At 44.7% G+C, this 18,103-nt stretch overlaps 1 protein-coding gene across 1 annotated transcript in view; it reads left to right on the plus strand.

Moving 5' to 3' along the window:
• LOC138755850 (desmoglein-4-like) overlaps window positions 1–15,533 on the plus strand; it is a 139,291-nt gene extending 123,758 nt beyond the window's left edge. Inside the window, exons 15-16 of the mRNA XM_069922572.1 lie at window positions 5,968–6,252; window positions 11,480–15,533. Of these exons, the coding sequence (XP_069778673.1) occupies window positions 5,968–6,252; window positions 11,480–12,385 (1,191 nt within the window). The 3' untranslated portion in view covers window positions 12,386–15,533. The remainder of the gene's footprint in view (window positions 1–5,967; window positions 6,253–11,479) is intronic.
• The last annotated feature ends 2,570 nt before the right edge of the window (window positions 15,534–18,103 follow it).

An 18,103-nucleotide genomic window follows, 5' to 3' on the forward strand; every position in this document is an offset into this window, starting at 1 on the left:
ACAAATGGGCTTTCTTGAGGAGGTCGTGCCTGCCTCCAATATCTAGAGTATATACAGTCCCCTCCCTTCTCAGTAACTTGAAAGGCCCTTCATAAGGGCACTGCAGGGGGGTACCTGGTTCTCTCAGTCTTACAAAGTCTATAGCTTTGAGTTCTGGTTGGAGTCCCGTGGGTGGTAGTAAGATGTGGACATGGGTAGACAGTATAGTTCCTCAGCCGCTGTAGTATGTCCAGGGCATTCAGTGGTGGTTCCATGGAGCCGAAATGGACATCACCTGGGATGGAGAGTAGTGCAACGTAGATCATTACCACTGATGATATGGGAAGGCCCTCTATGTGCTGTGTGGATGCCCAGCAGGACCTATGGGAGTTCATCCATCCATTTAGGCCCATGAAGATGTGATTTGAGGATGGCTTTTAGTTGGGGTGAAAGTGCTCTACCAGCCCATTTGGTCGGGGGTGATAAGCAGTTGTGTGGTGTAGCTGGCTGTCGCAGAATTTAGCCATCGTCGCCCAGAGGGAAGAGGTAAACTGGGCTCACTGATCTGAAGTTGTATGGGATGGGACACCAAAATGGGTGACTCACTGTGAGGTAAAGGCCCTCACACAGGTTTCAGGCGGCATGGGCACCACCTCTGGCCAGTGTGTAAAGCGGTCGACCATGGTGAAAAGGTACCTCATCCCCTGGCTAATGGGAAGGGGCCCTACAATGTCCAAGTGCACGTTGTCAAACCCGTCCACTGCTGGCAGGAAACTTTGCACTGGGCCTTTAGTTTGCCGATGCACTTTGGGTCGCTGGCATTGTACACAGGTTTTTGATCAAAGTGAAACTTTGCGTCAAAGCCCGTGCCATACGAACCTGTCCGAAATGTTGACTGGATGGAAGGATGAGAGTCCATCACTTAATTGAATACCCGCTACTCCAGGTCATGGGCAGGATTGGCCTAGGGTAGCCTGTAGACATATCGCACAGGAGTGTTGGGCCTTCTGGGTCCAGCGTACTCCTCAATTTGTAGACTGGTGATGGTGGTGCGGTCTGCCTGTTTGTCAGCATCTTCAGCCTGGTCCCTGGCTAACTGAGCTTTGTCGATGCTACCCGTCACCTTGGAGATCGTTGGACTTCCCCGCTACGTGGCAGATATCTGTTGTATGTTCGGAGATGTAGGAAAGGTGCCAGTGTTGCCTCACCGACCAGCGGTCCGAGACTTTGCCCAGCGCCTGCACCAGCGGCTTGTTGTCCATATAGGCCGCGAGCACTCAACCTTCGAGGATGTACCGGAAATGGCGTATGGCCAGGTACATTGTGTCAAGAAAATTCTTCTCGACTTAGTTAATTAAATAACTAATGCAAGTGGTGAGATTCAAGCCTCCGCTTTATTGAGGGAGTGACCCACAGAGGTCCGGCGTCTGCACGAGTCTTTCCTGACCTAATGTTACAGGAGTCAGTCTTTTATAGGCAATGTCTTTTCTCATATTTGACCCGATCACGAAATTACTGAGACAAACAACTTTTACAGAAAGTGATTTTTAACGTGATCATGGGAACACACAAAGGTTGGTGATTAGACATCATTCTGTTCTTGTCTCACAGATTGTGTGGACTGGGTTTGTTTTTGGAAGACCCCTATTGATTAGTCATTCCCTGCAATAACATGTTTTAAGTTGAGTTCTGCCCTTTTGCTTAGTCCAACATTAATTCAATGTCTTCCACATATTGACAGCAGTTTGCAATCAAAAACACTGCACTTCAGCTCGGGTGGTCGGAGGTGTTTACTGAAGAAAGCGAACGGCTGGCACTGGTGATCCGCCCACTGTTGCAGCTCTGCGCCCACTGCCCGGTCTGAGGCGTCTGTTGTTAACGATAGGGGCAAGTCTGGATCTGAGTGTGCCAGGAACTTGGCTTTGGAGAGTTCTGTTTTGGTCTCTTCGGTTGCCTGGAGTGCCTCCGCAGACCAGCTGGGCTCCTTGTTACCTGCCTTAACGAGGTGGAAGAGAGGCCGCATTGTGGCTGCTGCTCCTGGGAGGAAGCAATGATAGGAATTCACAATCCCAAGGAATTCCTGCAGGCTTTCTGAGGGTTTTGGGCCTGGGAGGGTTCCGAGCAGGCTACATCTTGTCAGGCAAAGGTGGTGCTCCTTCGCTGGAGATGTGGAAGAGCGGTCTGCCTCTCTCACCACGAGGTGCAAAGTCCGTGTTGGAGGTGATGATGGCAACGTGGACCGGCATCTTGGAAAGGAACAGGAAGCCCCTTGTGTGACCATCTGCAAGGGGCACCAGCTCCTGCATCAGTTCTTAGGGGTTGCGATCACCATGGCCCTGCATGTTAACCACGCAAACGGCCCATTCATACCGGCTAAGTTCAAATGACTCAAGCAAAAACCACCTAAACATCCGTGAACTTGCCGTCCACGGGTGGGTTGTTGACAAACGGGGCGACTTTGGCTGCTGAGGTCGGGTCCAAGGTGCTGACCACGTGCCAGAACTGTGTGTCCTCGGCTGTTATTCCTCACAGGGCAAACTGTGATTCTGCAAGTTGCAGCCAGCTGCGTGGCTGGTTTGCCCAGAATGGCGGCAAGTGGACGCTTATGGTGTAAACGTCCACAGGAGATCCGTTGGTGGCAGCCACTTGGGCTGTGGACGAGTTGCCAGGATTCATCTTGCTGTGTGTTATGGGTTCTAAAAACGATAGAATCTGTTGGGGGCCAACCACTGTAGCACCGCTAAAGGCAGAGCTGCTGAAGTAAATGCTGTCCACACCAAGCAAGTAAATCAGTAACTTCCGTTTATTCAAACCACGCGTGTTCCTGTTTAGGGGAGGCAACACGATCACGGGAGTGATGTCATAATGTTGCTGTCAGGCCTGGCCGTTTCCCTGGCAACATGCTCCTGCAGCCTGGAACTTCTGCGTGGTTTGGGGGGGGTGGGGGTTCACTGTGCCCTACCGCATTGGCTGTTAGCTATGGTGATTCAGCCCGTCGAGTGCAAGGTTGGCCCAGTCCACTATAGTAAAATACATAAATAAACTATAATAGTTGATAGTTATAAAAACACCGATGTTACTAGCTTATGTCTGTATTGTACTGTATATGGTTCTCTTAATATGAACTTTCCCTACTTACACTGTTATACAGTAAACTTTTTATTTGCTTCAACTCGTAGGCAGCAGCATCTAAATTTGTGTACTGCGCGTCTCTTAAATGTTGTAGCTTGCTAAGTATATCTCTCTTTGGCTTGGCTTCGCGGACGAAGATTTATGGAGGGGGTAAAAGTCCACGTCAGCTGCAGGCTCGTTTGTGGCTGACAAGTCCGATGCGGGACAGGCAGACACGATTGCAGCGGTTGCAGGGGAAAATTGGTTGGTTGGGGTTGGGTGTCCTTTGCCTTTTGTCAGTGAGGTGGGCTCTGCGGTCTTCTTCAAAGGAGGTTGCTGCCCGCCAAACTGTGAGGCGCCAAGATGCACGGTTTGAGGCGATATCAGCCCACTGGCGGTGGTCAATGTGGCAGGCACCAAGAGATTTCTTTAGGCAGTCCTTGTACCTTTTCTTTGGTGCACCTCTGTCACGGTGGCCAGTGGAGAGCTCGCCATATAACACGATCTTGGGAAGGCGATGGTCCTCCATTCTGGAGACGTGACCCATCCAGCGCAGCTGGATCTTCAGCAGCGTGGACTCGATGCTGTCGACCTCTATATATACCTATATATACAATGTCCAAACCGCATAACATCCTATTTCACAGAACATATTGAGGATGTGAAGCGACACATGACTGTATACATAAAAAAATAACAAAACCCTCCCTACCTGATAATCCTTTTTTTCCACTTTCATTCATGTGCCTGTCAAAGAGTCTCTAAAATACCCTTATTGTTTCAGATTTCACCCCAACCCATGTCAATACATTCCAGGCACCCACAAGTCTGTGTGTATAAAAAAAAAACACAAACCAAAACTTTTACCCCTGACATTTCCCATAAAATTCCCCCTTCACTTTGCGCAGAAGTCCTCTGGTATTTGCTACTCCCACCCTGGGAATAAGGCTTCCTACCTTATCTGGGGCTCTCCGACTCTTGTAGACCAGCTCATAATCTTGTGGACCAGTGAATTTCAAACTTTCTTTCCACTCACATCCCACTAAGTAATCGGTGCTCAGTGATGAGTGAGGGATTGCTTAAGGTGGGATGTGGGTGGAAAGAAAAAATTTGAAAACCACTGTTTTAATCGTCCCTCATTGACTTGTTATGTGCACGGTTTCAGATCTCTAAAGGAAATGGGTAAAGTGCCAGTTGATGAAGTAGACAAAGACGATGCAGTCAAACAATAATCATGGCTTTTATTAGCAGATACTTAGGGTACAATAATGAAAGACAATAGGTGCAGATACAGTTATATCCAAGGGGAGTGTCCTTAACAGTCGAGATAATGCACAGCCCATGTTAGTACAGCAAGACTCGGCAGAGGGGAGACAGGCAGCTTGGCAGACATTCACCACAAGGGGCAATGACTGTTTTTATCAAGCCAAATATTTCAATAACAATTGGGTCTAGAGCAGTGATTCTCAACCTTCCCTTCCCACCCACATCCCACCTTAACTAATCCCTTACTCATCACAGAGCACCGATGGCGTAGGGGTTACTTAAAGTGGGTTGTGAGTGGGAAGAAAAAGCTTCAGAACCATTGATGTTGCACCACTCAATCTATCTAAATCTTCCTGTTAGAATGCTGTTGTTAAAGTAGTCTAATCTCGATTTGTTCTTTAAGCAGCACCTTAATATTACATTGAGCAGAAATTGATAAAAGGCAGGAGTTCCTATTAGCAACGTCGTCATTTGTGGTAAAACAACTTACAGGCTTTTCCATCAACATAAGTTGTTAAACAGAAAATGCAGGTAGAACAGTTGACCTTTGCTATGGTCTGCTCATTCACGTCTCGGACCTCCTAAGGGGTTAAGGAACAGTCCTGCGAGGTTGTCACTTTTCACCAGAATCATGAAACGTTCAACCACAGAAGCAAGCCCTTGCACCCATCCCATCCTTGAGGGCACGGATGGACCTCAGTGAGACCCATTTGCCTGTGTTCGGTCCATTTCCCTCTACTCCTTTCCTGTCCAAGCATCTGTCCAAATGCATTTTATATTTAGTAGTTGTATCCGCCTCCACCATCTCTTCCCCATTATCCCCATGGGAAATCTTTCCCCTTATCTCACCTGGGAATTTCATATGCCTCAACATCACCTCTGCCCTGGGTAAACGATTATCACACGATGTTCATCCACGATCTTCATCATTTTGTAAATCACAAAAGGTCACACCTTGGTTTTCCACATGACAGTGAGAATAACCCTGCCTGATCAACCCCTCCTTATTATAAAGGTCCTTCAGGCAGAGAGAGCACAGGTGATCCTCTTCTCTATCCACCATCGCTGCCACATCCTTACTATCGTGTGCCGAGCTCAACTAAGTGTGTTCTCAACAGTATTTGTAAAGCTGCAGCATATGTCTCAACTCTTGAACACAATGGTTCATCCTACAAAGACAAGCACACAAAACTCTTCCTCACTCCCCCTCCGCCCACCCAACCCCTTCACTCCAGTATCCCGCATAATCTCTTCCCTCCCTGGCCTAACCAATCCCCAGATAAAAGTTGAGGGACAGTAAAACTTTTGTTATCCAGTATTCAAGCAACTGGCAAAAAATGTGTGGAAAATAAATAGGCAAAAATTATGAGATATTTAAAATTGGCTCGCTTAGCTGTTAGTTCACCAATCACGCAACGTGCAATCTCAAGCAACCAGAAAATGCACTTAACCACAGCCCTCCCCCCCCACCCATCTACTGATTCATTGTTGCTGAATACTTGGGGGTTTTACTGTATACCATGTGTATTACATCTAAAATTTAATATTAGATGACAATAAATGGAACCTTTCAACAATAAACTCATTACCATCTCATCTCTCATTGGCCAGATGATACCATTTTTAAAGCATCCAGGGAATTTGAACTTCCCTCCTGAATGGTCGACCTCCAATGTAGAAGCAGATGGCGGTTACGTGGGTGAGGGGTCACGTTGGAATGTCAAAGGTGCTTTGGGATTAGACACAGGGAGGACAACATCTAAATGTCGCCTTGGAATGGAATCAGAGTACATGGACTCTCGTCAACTTCAAACCGGGTTCGGTGACAGCGAAGTAGATGACTTCAATGTGTTTTCGGAGGTGTGCAGAATCAACATCAATGACTACATCAATCAGGCAAGTTACACAAACCTATTTGATGCAGAAGTCGAGACGCTTATGACATTTCGTGGTGGGTTTGAGCTGTGGCTGGTTACAGCGGCAAGAAAAGTAAAGCGAGAAGGTTCTGGAAATGCTCGACTCGCAAGGAGGTCCCTGAAGAGCACTGACAGGGGGCCCTTGGCTTGCAATGTTAATTTTAAAAAAAATTCAATTTAGATGTACAGCACAGTAACAGGCCATTTTGGCCCATGAGTCCGTGCCACCCAATGAACTTACACCCCCCCCCCCCCCCAGTAAGTTTTGAATGGTGGGAGGAAACTGGAGCCCCCGGGGGAAAATTCACAAAGACACAGGGAGGACATACAAATGGGATTTGAACTCCGGTCCCGATCGCTGCCACTCTAAATGCGTTGCACTAACCGCTACGCCAACCCCCCTGTCCTAACTCTATATCTCTCTCCATGGAAGCCACCTCAGTGTTTTCAGCGAGTTCTGTTCTTATTGCAGACTTCCATTACGTGCAATTTTTGGATGATGGGAGGTAGAGGTTTGGCCTATCTCACCCGTGCTGCACGAAGCTACCTCCCAGCCTGATTCCCCCATCCAGCACTGGGTCGGTAGCCCTGCAGCCCTTCAAGGGCACTGCCCAGCACTGTTTAAGTCTGATGAACCATTCTTCCTCTCAACGAGAGAGAGTTCCAGAATCCCACCGGCATCAGGGTGAGGAAAGCTTTCCTCATCTCCGTTCAGGCTTCCCCAATGGTTTTCAATCACCACCCCCTTGTCTTAGAGCTCTTCTGTGAATCTCGGTCGCTGCTCTGCAGCAGGGAGCTAGGCCCAACTCGTACATCCCAACCAAGCTAGTCTCCTTTCTCTGCACTCAGCCCACATGTCTCCAAACCCTCGCTTCCCACATAACTGTCCAAATATCATTTGAGCAATAATCTTGCCCCTGTCTCTGCTGTTTCCTCTGGCCGGTTGTTCCACAGACCCACCACCCTCTGTGTGAAGATGTCCTTCAGGTCCTTTAAACACCGCAGCACCGAAACAGGCCCTTCAGCCCATCCAGTCAGAGCTGAAATATTATTCAGCCTAGTCCCACTGGCCAGCACCTGGACCATATCCCTTCACACTCCTCCCATCTGTGTCTAAATTGAGCCTGCATTCATCTTTTCAGCTATTAGCTTGTTTCATGCTCCCAGCGTTCTCTGTGAAGAAGTTAAGACCATACAACATAGATGCAGAAATAGGCTATGCAGCCCATTGAGTCTTCCCCACCATTTAATCATGAGCTGATCCTTGTTCCCCCTCAGCCCCACCGCCCGGCCTTCTCCCCGTAACATTTACTGCCCCAGCTGATGAAAAATCTATCAATGTGTCTTAAATGCACCCAATGACTGCTTGTGGCAACAAATTCCACAAATTCACCAGGCCTCTGGCTGAAGAAATTCCCTTTTAGCATTTCCATTTTCACCATTAACCCATGTCCTCTAGCTCCTTGTACCTTCTTTTCGCTTTCCTAATTTCTTTAAGCTTCTTTTTACAATCCATGTATTTACTAAGCATCTCGTCCATACCTTGCTTCTTATATATAATGTACGCCTCCCTTTTAATTCCAACCAACTTTCTAATCTCCCTTGAAAACCACATGTCTCTCAAACTTTCAGCTCTGCCTTTTATCCTGATAGGAACATAAAGATTCCACACCCTCAAAATCTCAATTTTAAATGTCCTCCAACTCTCCTCTATCTCCTTCCCATAAAACAAATCAGCCCAAACCACTCCTTGTAAATCCCTTCAAATCTGCCTTTCTCCCACTTAAAAACCTTAATCCTTGGACCAGACCTACCCCTTTCCATAATTATGTTAAAACTAATGGTACTGTTAGTTTTCAGGTAGTTTTAGGGAAGAGCAAGGAGGAGCCTAAAGTTGAGGTTCTGGATTGGAGAAGAGCAAATTTCGAAGGAATAAGAAGGGATTTGGGGAGTATTGAATGGGACAGGATATTTTCAGGTATGGATGTAAATGAAAAATGGAGGATATTCAAAAAAGAAATTTTGCGGGTACAGAGTAGATATGTCCCAGTGAGGATCAAAGGAAAGGCTGGAAGTCATAGGGAGGCTTGGTTTTCGAGGAATATTGGAAATTTGGTTAGGAGAAAAAGGGAAGTGTACAAGAGGTATAAAGAGCAGGGAGCTGAGAAGTTGAAGGAGGACTACAAGGAGTGTAGAAGGAATCATAAGAAAGAAATTAGAAAGGCCAAAAAAAGGCATGAAGAGGCTTTGGCAGACAGAGTAAAAATAAATCCAAAGGGTTTCTATAAGTACATTAAAAGTAAAAGATTAGTGAGAGATAAAATTGGACCCCTTGTAGATAGCGAGGGTAGGCTGAGTGAGAAGGAAATGGGGGAAATTTTGAATGATTTCTTTGCCTTGGTATTCACTAGGGAAAAAAATGTTGAACCAGTTGAAGTAAAGAAAAATAGTGGGGAGACCATGAAGCATATAAGGATAACCGAGGAGGTAGTGATGGCTGTGTTGAAAAAGATAAAGGTGGATAAATCTCCGGGACCGGACAAAATATTCTCAAGGACACTCAGGGAGGCTTGTGGATAGATAGTGGGGCCATTAACAGAGATATTTAGGATATCACTGGTCACGGGGGTAGTGCCCAAGGATTGGAGGGTGGCACATGTGGTTCCGCTGTTTAAGAAAGGGTCCAAATGTAACCTGGGAATTATAGGCCCGTGAGTCTGACGTCTGTGGTGGGTAAGTTGATGGAAAGTGTTCTGAGGGATGGTATTTACAAATATTTGGAGGTACAGGGATTGATAGGGAGTAATCAGCATGGTTTTGTCAGGGGTACATCATGCTTGACAAACCTGATTGAGTTTTTCGAGGGGGTTACAAAAAAGGTTGATGAAGGGAAAGCTGTGGATGTTGTCTATTAAGACTTTAGTAAAGCTTTTGACAAAGTTCCCCACAAGAGATTAGGAAAAAAGGTGGAGGCATTAGGTACAAATAAGGAGGTAGTGAAATGGATTCAGCAATGGTTGGATGGGAGGTGTCAGAGAGTAGTGGTAGAAAATTGTTTGTCCAATTGGAGGCCAGTGACTAGTGGAGTTCCTCAGGGTTCGGTCCTGGGTCCACTATTGTTTGTTATATATATTAACGATCTGGAAGTAGGGGTGGAGAATTGGATAAGCAAGTTTGCGGATGATAGAAAGATTGGTGGTGTTGTGGACAGTGAGGAAGATTACCGTAGATTAAAAGGTGATTTAGGAAGGCTGGAGGTGTGGGCTGAGAAATGGCTGATGGAATTTAATACAGATAAGTGTGAGGTGTTACATTTTGGAAAGGCAAATCTAAATAGGTCATATGCATTAAATGGTAGACAATTGAGGAGTGCAGAGCAACAAAGGGATTTAGGAGTTATGGTAAATAGTACCCTCAAGGCTGATACTCAGGTAGATGGTGTGGTGAAGAAGGCATTTGGAATATTGGCCTTCATAAATCGGAGTATTGAATTCAAGAGTAGTGAGGTTATGATGAAATCGTACAAGGCATTGGTGAGGCCAAATTTGGAGTACTGTGTACAGTTTTGGTCACCAAATTATAGGAAAGATATAAACAAAATAGAGAGAGTGCAGAGAAGGTTCACGAGAATGTTGACAGGATTTCAGGGTCTGAGTTACAGGGAAAGGTTGTGCAGACTGGGGTTTTTTCCTCGAGCGTAGAAGATTGAGAGGGGACTTGATAGAGGTGTTTAAGATTTTAAAAGGGTCAGACAGAGTAAATGTGGATAGGCTTTTTCAATTAAGAAAGGGGGAGATTCAAACTAGAGGACATGGTTTAAGATTGAAGGGGGAAAATTATAAGGGGAACACGAGGGGAAATTTCTTTACGCAAAGGGTGGTGGGGATGTGGAATGAGCTTCCGACAGACGTGGTCGAGGCGGGATCATTGGTTACATTTAAGGAAAGACTGGATAGTTACATGGAGAGGAGAGGACTGGAGGGGTATGGACCGGGTGCTGGTCAGTGGGACTAGGAGGTTGGGGATTTGTTACGGCATGGACTAGTAGGGCCGAACTGGCCTGTTCTGTGCTGTAAGTGGTTATATGGTACCATGATCAATGGATCCAAAGTGCTACCCAACACACACCTCAGTCACCTGCACCATCTCATTCTCCAACAGTAGATTTAACACGTCCCTTCTCTAGTGGGTACCTCAACATAAAACTATCCTGCACACTGTGGTGTGCTGTTAGCCAGAATCAGACACGCACAAAGATAAAGACTGTACAACAGGCTTTAATCCACAAAGACTTCCACAGAGCCAGGCTGGCTGTGGCTGCAGCAACTCTGAGTGAGGCCTCGGGATGCCAGCGCAGGCTTATATCCTGGAGGGTGATTGACACCCGATTGGGTGGGGCTTGAGCCATTCAGGCCGACTGATTGACAGCCGGCCAGGTGTTGTCCTGTCCCATTACACTCCTGCAGGTACAGAGTTTTCCCCCTGCAGTAGGCCAATGGTGGACCACCACAACCACATTTTACAAATTCTAATCCATCCAGCCCCTTCACAGAATGTGTTTCCCAATGAAGAAAGTTTCCTGCAGTTTTCATTGTCTGTGACCCTCACAGTTTTGAAATGCTGCTATTATTCAGGAAGTCATTGCATGGTTAGCATGGCGGGGTGGAGCAGTTAGCACGACAGCACGGTTAATGTGGCGGGGTGGAGCAGTTAGCAGGGCGGCACGGTTAGTGTGGCAGTTAGCGCAATGCTATTACAGCGACAAAGTTTCAAATCCCGCGCTGGCTGAAAGGAGTTTGTAAGTTCTCCCCATGTCTGTGTGGGTTTTCTCCAGGGCCTCCAGTTTCCTCCCACCCTTCAAAACTTCCCGAGCTTTGTAGGTCAATTAGGTGCATGGGCTCGTGGGCTGAAAGGGCCCATTACCGTGCTGTATGTCTAAATTTAAAAAGAAACATTTTTAAAAAGTTCTGTGAGGAGTAAAACTGAACACTCAATGGGATTTCCTGGTGTGGCATTTCTGACCTGAACCATTAATTTACTTCTTCTCACCACAGGTGTTGCTTGATCTGCTGAGTGTTTTCAGATATATTTCAGATTTAAATATCTGCAATATGTTTGACGCTCGATGACTCTTTGCAGGAATTAATGACAAAACTGCTCATTTCAAGAAATGTTAACGTCTCTATATCCTCCCTGTGTTATTTTAGAAGTTGCTCGCTACTGCAGAAGAGTGGAAGCCTTTGACATCATGTGACTGCATGCTGGTTTATGACGACGAGGGGTCAAACTTGCCTGTTGCTTCCCTGGACTGCTGCGACCTTGTCCAAGAGGTTCCTCTAGACTATTCCTTCTTGAATGACTTGGATCCAAGGTTCAAAGCCTTGGCTGAAATCTGTAACAGCCATTTTCAGGACAGGAGCTCAGAGAATGTCACCTTCACAAGCTGGGAGTTGAACTCAAAGTCTCAACCGGTCATTAAGCAGAAGGAGTTTGTGCAGGAAGACACTGTTTCAACTAGCGTAATGAACCGGCAACATAGCATGGCCAACCCATTGTCTCTGAAGAAACACTATATTGTGACCACAACAATTCAGCGCAATCAAGAAGAGCTCCCTGTTGGAGACGGTCAGATCGACCTGACACAAAATGTCTCTTTGCAGCACAAGGACGTCCAGAGCCTGCCCTTCACCACTGATCCAGCCACAGCTTGGCAAATGACGGGGACTGAACTGGAACGTGGCACAGGAGAGCTTGAAGGGGTGGTCCCGAACCTCGGCACGGCTCCTGTCCTCCAAGAAAATGTGGAGGTGACGGGGTCAGCTACCAGGGCCTGGGGTGCAGCCACCGACCCGTCCACTGGTCAGAGGTCTCTGGGGCAGAAGGTGGTGGTCATGCAGAGTTTGAGTTTGGGATCAGAAGAGGGGCAGGGCATGATGTCCAAGCAGTTGTTCAGTCAGGTTCCTGCAAGTCAGGAGAAGCTAGAAGTTCCTCAGTCTGTTAATGCAGGTTTGAGAGAGAGCAGCGACATCAATGTGACTGCCAGTAGATCTACCAGCAAGGCCTACAAATCAGTGAAAAATACAACCAAAAGATTACAGTTAGTGCAGGAATAAGAGGTTTCTTAAATCTGCTACCACCTTGGTTTGCAATATTACTGGAAGAAATGTCTTTTCCTCAATCTTTTTATTAATTTAAATTAAAACATTGCAAAAGAGAAGCAATATATAGAGAGCAAAGGTAACAAATGGTTAAACATTATAAACTAACAGTAATTAACTCCCCACAAGTCTAACGATCAAATGGAAAACCAGTATAAAAGATATGTGGTCCAATTCAGTGGTTCTCATCCCTTTTCTTTGCACTCACATCCCACCTCGAAATCCCTCTGCCATTGGGGCTCTGTGATTGTTTAAGGTGGGATGTGGATGGGAAGAAAAAGGTTGAGAACCACTTATCTAAACTAACAAACATGTCCTAAACTAAATAAAGCCTGACCACCCCCCCCCCCCCAACCTGATAGTAGAAATTAGATGCCTTAAAATATTAAGTTCAATAATAGACAAGAAAATGTTCTGTAACATGAATAAAAATAGTTGCAATGAGGAGAAAAACAATAATAAAACTTATCGATTTGAAGCTGGTTTAAAAATAATGAAAAATTCATTAACAGGTGCCACATTCTATCAAACATAAAATCAGTATCAGTTAGAGCACATCAAGTTGAAACAGGCTAATGTTTGGCATATCCACTGGACATAGGGAGGCAGAATCGGATCTTTCCACCTAAACAAAATAGATCTACTCGTCATAAGTGTCGTGAATGCAACAACATAGCGATCAGATGGCGACAGGTATAAACCTCCATCACCACTGATTCGGCTGTAAACTGACAGTTTAAATTCTAGATAAAGCATTAAAAATTTCTTTCCAATAAGATTCCAATGCCAGGCAAAACCAAAATAAGTGAACTAATGATGCCACCCCATTGCTACATGTGACAGAGTACATGTATGTTTTTGGGAGAGAAATTGGGAAAGTTTGTTAGAGTAGGTTACATAAAAACACTTTAAAACAGATCTTATTTAAAATACTGAGGCTCTGGCTCATGCTAGACATATCAGCTCCACAGCTTTTGCAAAAGCTTTGAAGAGTGCTCATGTAACTCCACTAATGGATTGTTGCTTACAAAAGGCAACAGATGAAAGATCTTGTCAGAGTTTTTTCCGTCTGGAAGAGAACCTGTTGTTCTAAGAGCGTCATGTGGTTTTGCAAGCAGACAAGAGTCAAACAGGCTTTCTCAGAGATCATCTACTGTGTTACAGCCAACTATAGCAGCTGGGACTGGAACAGGACAAGCAGGCAAGCTTGTGGAAAACCCCATTTGGAAGATGAACTGGTCAAAGCCCTTGAGGTTCATGCAAGAGGAGAGGACTGGCTGTCAAATGTTTCACTTGGAATAAATGAAACAAAAAGGAACTCTGTGATGACCTGAAAGAAAGAGGTTATCATCTGGAGACCCCTGAAGTGGGAAGTTTTGTCAGCAAGACGCTGAAGTGGCTGATGGAAGTACATCAGTTGTGGTTGTTCGGAAACAACAAATCTCTTTCTGACAAACCAACAAGAACTTTGAGTGGTAACCATTTACCTTTCAAGCACCAAAGCCTGATGAACATTACAAAAGAAAAATTTTGTGCACAGTACAAGAAGTACCTGCAACCAGTGAACTTGGAGTGAGATCACACACACACACACACACACACACACACACACACACACACACACACACACACACACACACACACACACACACACACACACACACACACACACACACACACACACACACACACACACACACACACACACACACACACACACACACACACACACACACACTAGGTTAGTTAAGTTAAAGGGTGATTCTGTTTTCATGTTTAAAGATAATTAAAAGCAACTTTTGTTTAAATAACCAATCATCTTGGTGAATATCTATTGCTGCTGGGTTTTGGAGTTCTCTGGGCTTGTAATATACACCTGTCACAATGGGGGATTGACATCTGAAAAAACTTGTCAATTTATCTTTAGACATGTGTGCCCTGTGTACAACCTTAAATCGAATGAGTGAGCGACAGGCACAGATTGAGGATGTATTAACAAGTTAAAAATCCTTTCCCACAAATTGTCAGAAATAATTAATTGCAAATCCTGTTCCAATGCTTTTTTAATCTTATCAATTGGAACCCAATGTAATTTTGGTTATAAATGTGAGTAATTAGGCCCTTCTGCGATGAATGCAAGAGAAATATTTCTACCACCACATCTACTTTCTGAGTTTGGGGAAAAGTTATTAATTGGGTATTATGATGGATTATTTCATATTTTATATTGTACATAGATATGTTTTAAAAAGAGATAAATTGTGGCAGGTTTTTTTTAGTGTAGGTCACAAAAAGATAAACACTTCACAAAACAGATCTCATTTAAAATGCCAGAGCTCTGCTCAAGCCAGACAGTCCAGGCCTTTGCAAAAACTTTGAAGAATGCCTATCAGGACTTCACAAGTAGGTGTTAATTGGACATGCTGTGGAGTAATGAATTATTGTTTTGGAAAGTAACAGATGAGACAGAGAGAGAATACAAGAGGAGATGACTGGCTGTACAATGTCTCATTTGAAATAATGGAAACAAAAAGGAACTCTGTGGTGACCCAAAAGAGGTTTTCATCTGGAGAACCCTGATGGGGCAAGTTTCTTCAGCAAGACACTGAAATGGCTGTTCAGAAGGAATCAGTTGTGGGTGTCCAACGAGCAGCAAATCTCTCTCTGAAAACCGATAAGAACCTTATTGAGCCTTTCAAGCATTAAAAAGACAAAGGAGGAAAAACCCAACACCCAACCCCAACCAACCAATTTTCCCTTGCAACCGCTGCAACCATGTCTGCCTGTCCCGCATCGGACTTGTCAGCCACAAACGAGCCTGCAGCTGACGTGGACATTACCCCTCCATAAATCTTCGTCCGCGAAGCCAAGCCAAAGAAGAAATTCTGTGCACAGTACAAGAATTGTCTGAACATGGAAGAGTGAGAAGCGAGATTGGATTGTGAATGAAATAACTTTTCTAAACTTACACACACATTACATACATGTGCGCTTAGAATTAGAAGGGGGTTAAGTTAGGTTAGTTAACTCAATAGAGACAAGTTAAAGTTTGATCCTGTTTTCATGTTTAAAAGATGATTAAAACCAACTTTTGTTTAAATTACCATATGTCTTGGTGAATATCTATTGCTGATGGGTTTTGGGGTCCTCTGGGCTCGTAACATTTGGAAGCTAGTCTTTTCAGATTGAAAATAGGAGTTTTAGGATCTTTTTGTGATTTATTAGTCAATTAGTTTTTCCAAGCTAATTTAAAACTCATGTGTGGAAAAACAGCAATGGAGATTGATACATTTTTGTCACAACCATCACCTGCAGAGCAAGTGAAAAGACGATCTGATGGCTATTTCTAAGGCATTAAAACTGACTGAAGTCAAGCATTGGATGAGGAAAATACAAATGATTATCGTGAAATATATAGGTGAGGGAAAATTTGTTGAGAAAGAATTAGAAAATTTTCCAGAGGATAGATCTGTTGAATTACAATTGGAATTGGAGAAATTGAGGGTGGTGGAAGAAAGAGAGAACTGGAACATTGAGTTGCAGAAACAATTGAATGAGGCAGAGGAAGCTAAAGTAGAGAGGAAATAAGAGTTAGATAGCTGGAAAATGGAGGTAGGATGATGTTAGGCCATCTTAAGTTACAAGAATATACTCAGTTGAAAGAATTAATTTTCAAATATACAAATTTGTTTCCTGATGTGCCAGAAAGGACATCAGTTATTTATCATGTGGGAGAAGCAAGTCCCACAAAATAGCACCCACGTAGAATAAACATTCAGAAAAGTAAAATCATGGATCAGGACGTGGAATATATATCACCATATCACAATTACAGCACAGAAACAGGCTATCTCAGCCCTTCTAGTCTGCACCAAACCAAGTACCTTCCTCTAGTCCCACCTACCTGCATGCTGCCCATGACCCTCCATTCCCCTCCCATCCTTATACCTATCCAATTTTACCATAAATGACAAAATGGACCCTGCCACCACTACTACTGACCCCGTCCATAGCCTCCACATCCTTCCTGTAATGAGGTGACCAGAACTGAACACAATACTCTTAAACGTGAGATAGGTGTAAGATATAACCATTTGACAATTACCGTACAGAAACAAGCCATCTCAGCCCCTCTTGTCCGCACCAATTTAAGTGATCTCCTTTAGTCCTACCTACCTACTCCCTGTCCATACCTGCCAATTCCCTCACATCCATGCACCTATCCAACTTTTCTTTAAAAAAAATTGACCCTGCTGCAACCACCTCTTCCGGAAGGTCATTCCACTCACCCACCCCTCTCTGAATGAAGAAGCTCCCTCGTGTTATTTCTAAATTTTGCCCCCCAACCCCCAACTCATGACCCCTCATTCCAATCTCACCTACCCTCGAGGGGAAGAGCTTATTCACATCTACTGTCTATCCCCTCATAATTTTAAATACCTCTATCAAATCCCCTCACAACCTTCTATGCTCCAAGGAATAAATACCTAATCTGCTCAATCTTTTGTAATCCAGATTCTGAAACCCAGGCAACATTTTAGTAAATCTTCTCTGCACCCTCTCTACCTTGTTGATATCCTTCCTATAATTTGGTGACCAGAACTGCACCCAGTATTCCAAATTTGGCCTCACCAATGCCTTGAATAGTCTCAACATCACCTCCCAACTCCTGTATTCTAGGTTTTCATTTACAAAGGCCAGCATACTAAAAGCCTTCTTCACCACCCTATCCACATGAGATTCTACCTTCAGGAAACAATCTTACTGCTCCACTCCATTCCTCAGTGCCCTCCCATTTACTACGCATGTCCTGTTTTGATTATTCCTTCCAAAGTGAAGCACTTAACACTTCTCAGCATTAAACTGCATCTGCCATCTTTCAGCCCACCCTGTTCTAAGCAATCCAAATCCTTTTGCAATCTTTAAAAACCTTCTTCATTATTCCCAATTCCATCTATTTTAGTATCATCTACATATTTACTAATCCAATTTACCGCCTCATTGTCCAGATCATTAATGTGGATTAGAAGAGTGCTTGCACCGTGACATTGCCGCAAAACAACACATTTCGTGATGTGATCATGACAAATTCTGATTTGACTTTCCTTACACCCATGTGCCCGAGTCATTCGAATGCCCCTGTTGTACTCCGTTCCCCCCCCCACCCCCGCAGCAATGCATTCGGGCAGCCAGCACTCAGCCCGGATACATCCCCTGAATTGTCCTCCCCATACATTGTACAGATGTCCTCTGATATTTGTTATTGTCGCCCACTGGAAAAGGTGCTGGCGGTCCACCCTAATAAAAGCCCTCGATCTTATTAAATTACTTCATGCAAGCCAGGAAGGTGTAAATGCAGGTGATAGGAGCAGAGGTACATCAGTCATGATCTTACTGAACCTTTATTGAGAAAGGATTCTGGTCAACAGTTCAAGCTGTTCTTTTTCTCCAACCAACGCTGGTTGATCAGAGTTCCTGCAGCAGATTGTGTTTAGCCACTCATTCCAGCATTTTTAAACATTTACACATACAGCACGGTAAACAGCCTCTTCTGGCTCACGAGCCCAAGCCACCCAATTAATACCCCAATTAACCTACAACCCCCATGGAGCCCCCTGCAGGAAATCCTCGCAGGCACGGGGAGAACGTACAAACTCCTTAAAGGCAGTGCTG

The sequence above is a fragment of the Narcine bancroftii genome, chromosome 2 (assembly GCF_036971445.1).
Source record: "Narcine bancroftii isolate sNarBan1 chromosome 2, sNarBan1.hap1, whole genome shotgun sequence".
NCBI lineage: Eukaryota > Metazoa > Chordata > Chondrichthyes > Torpediniformes > Narcinidae > Narcine > Narcine bancroftii.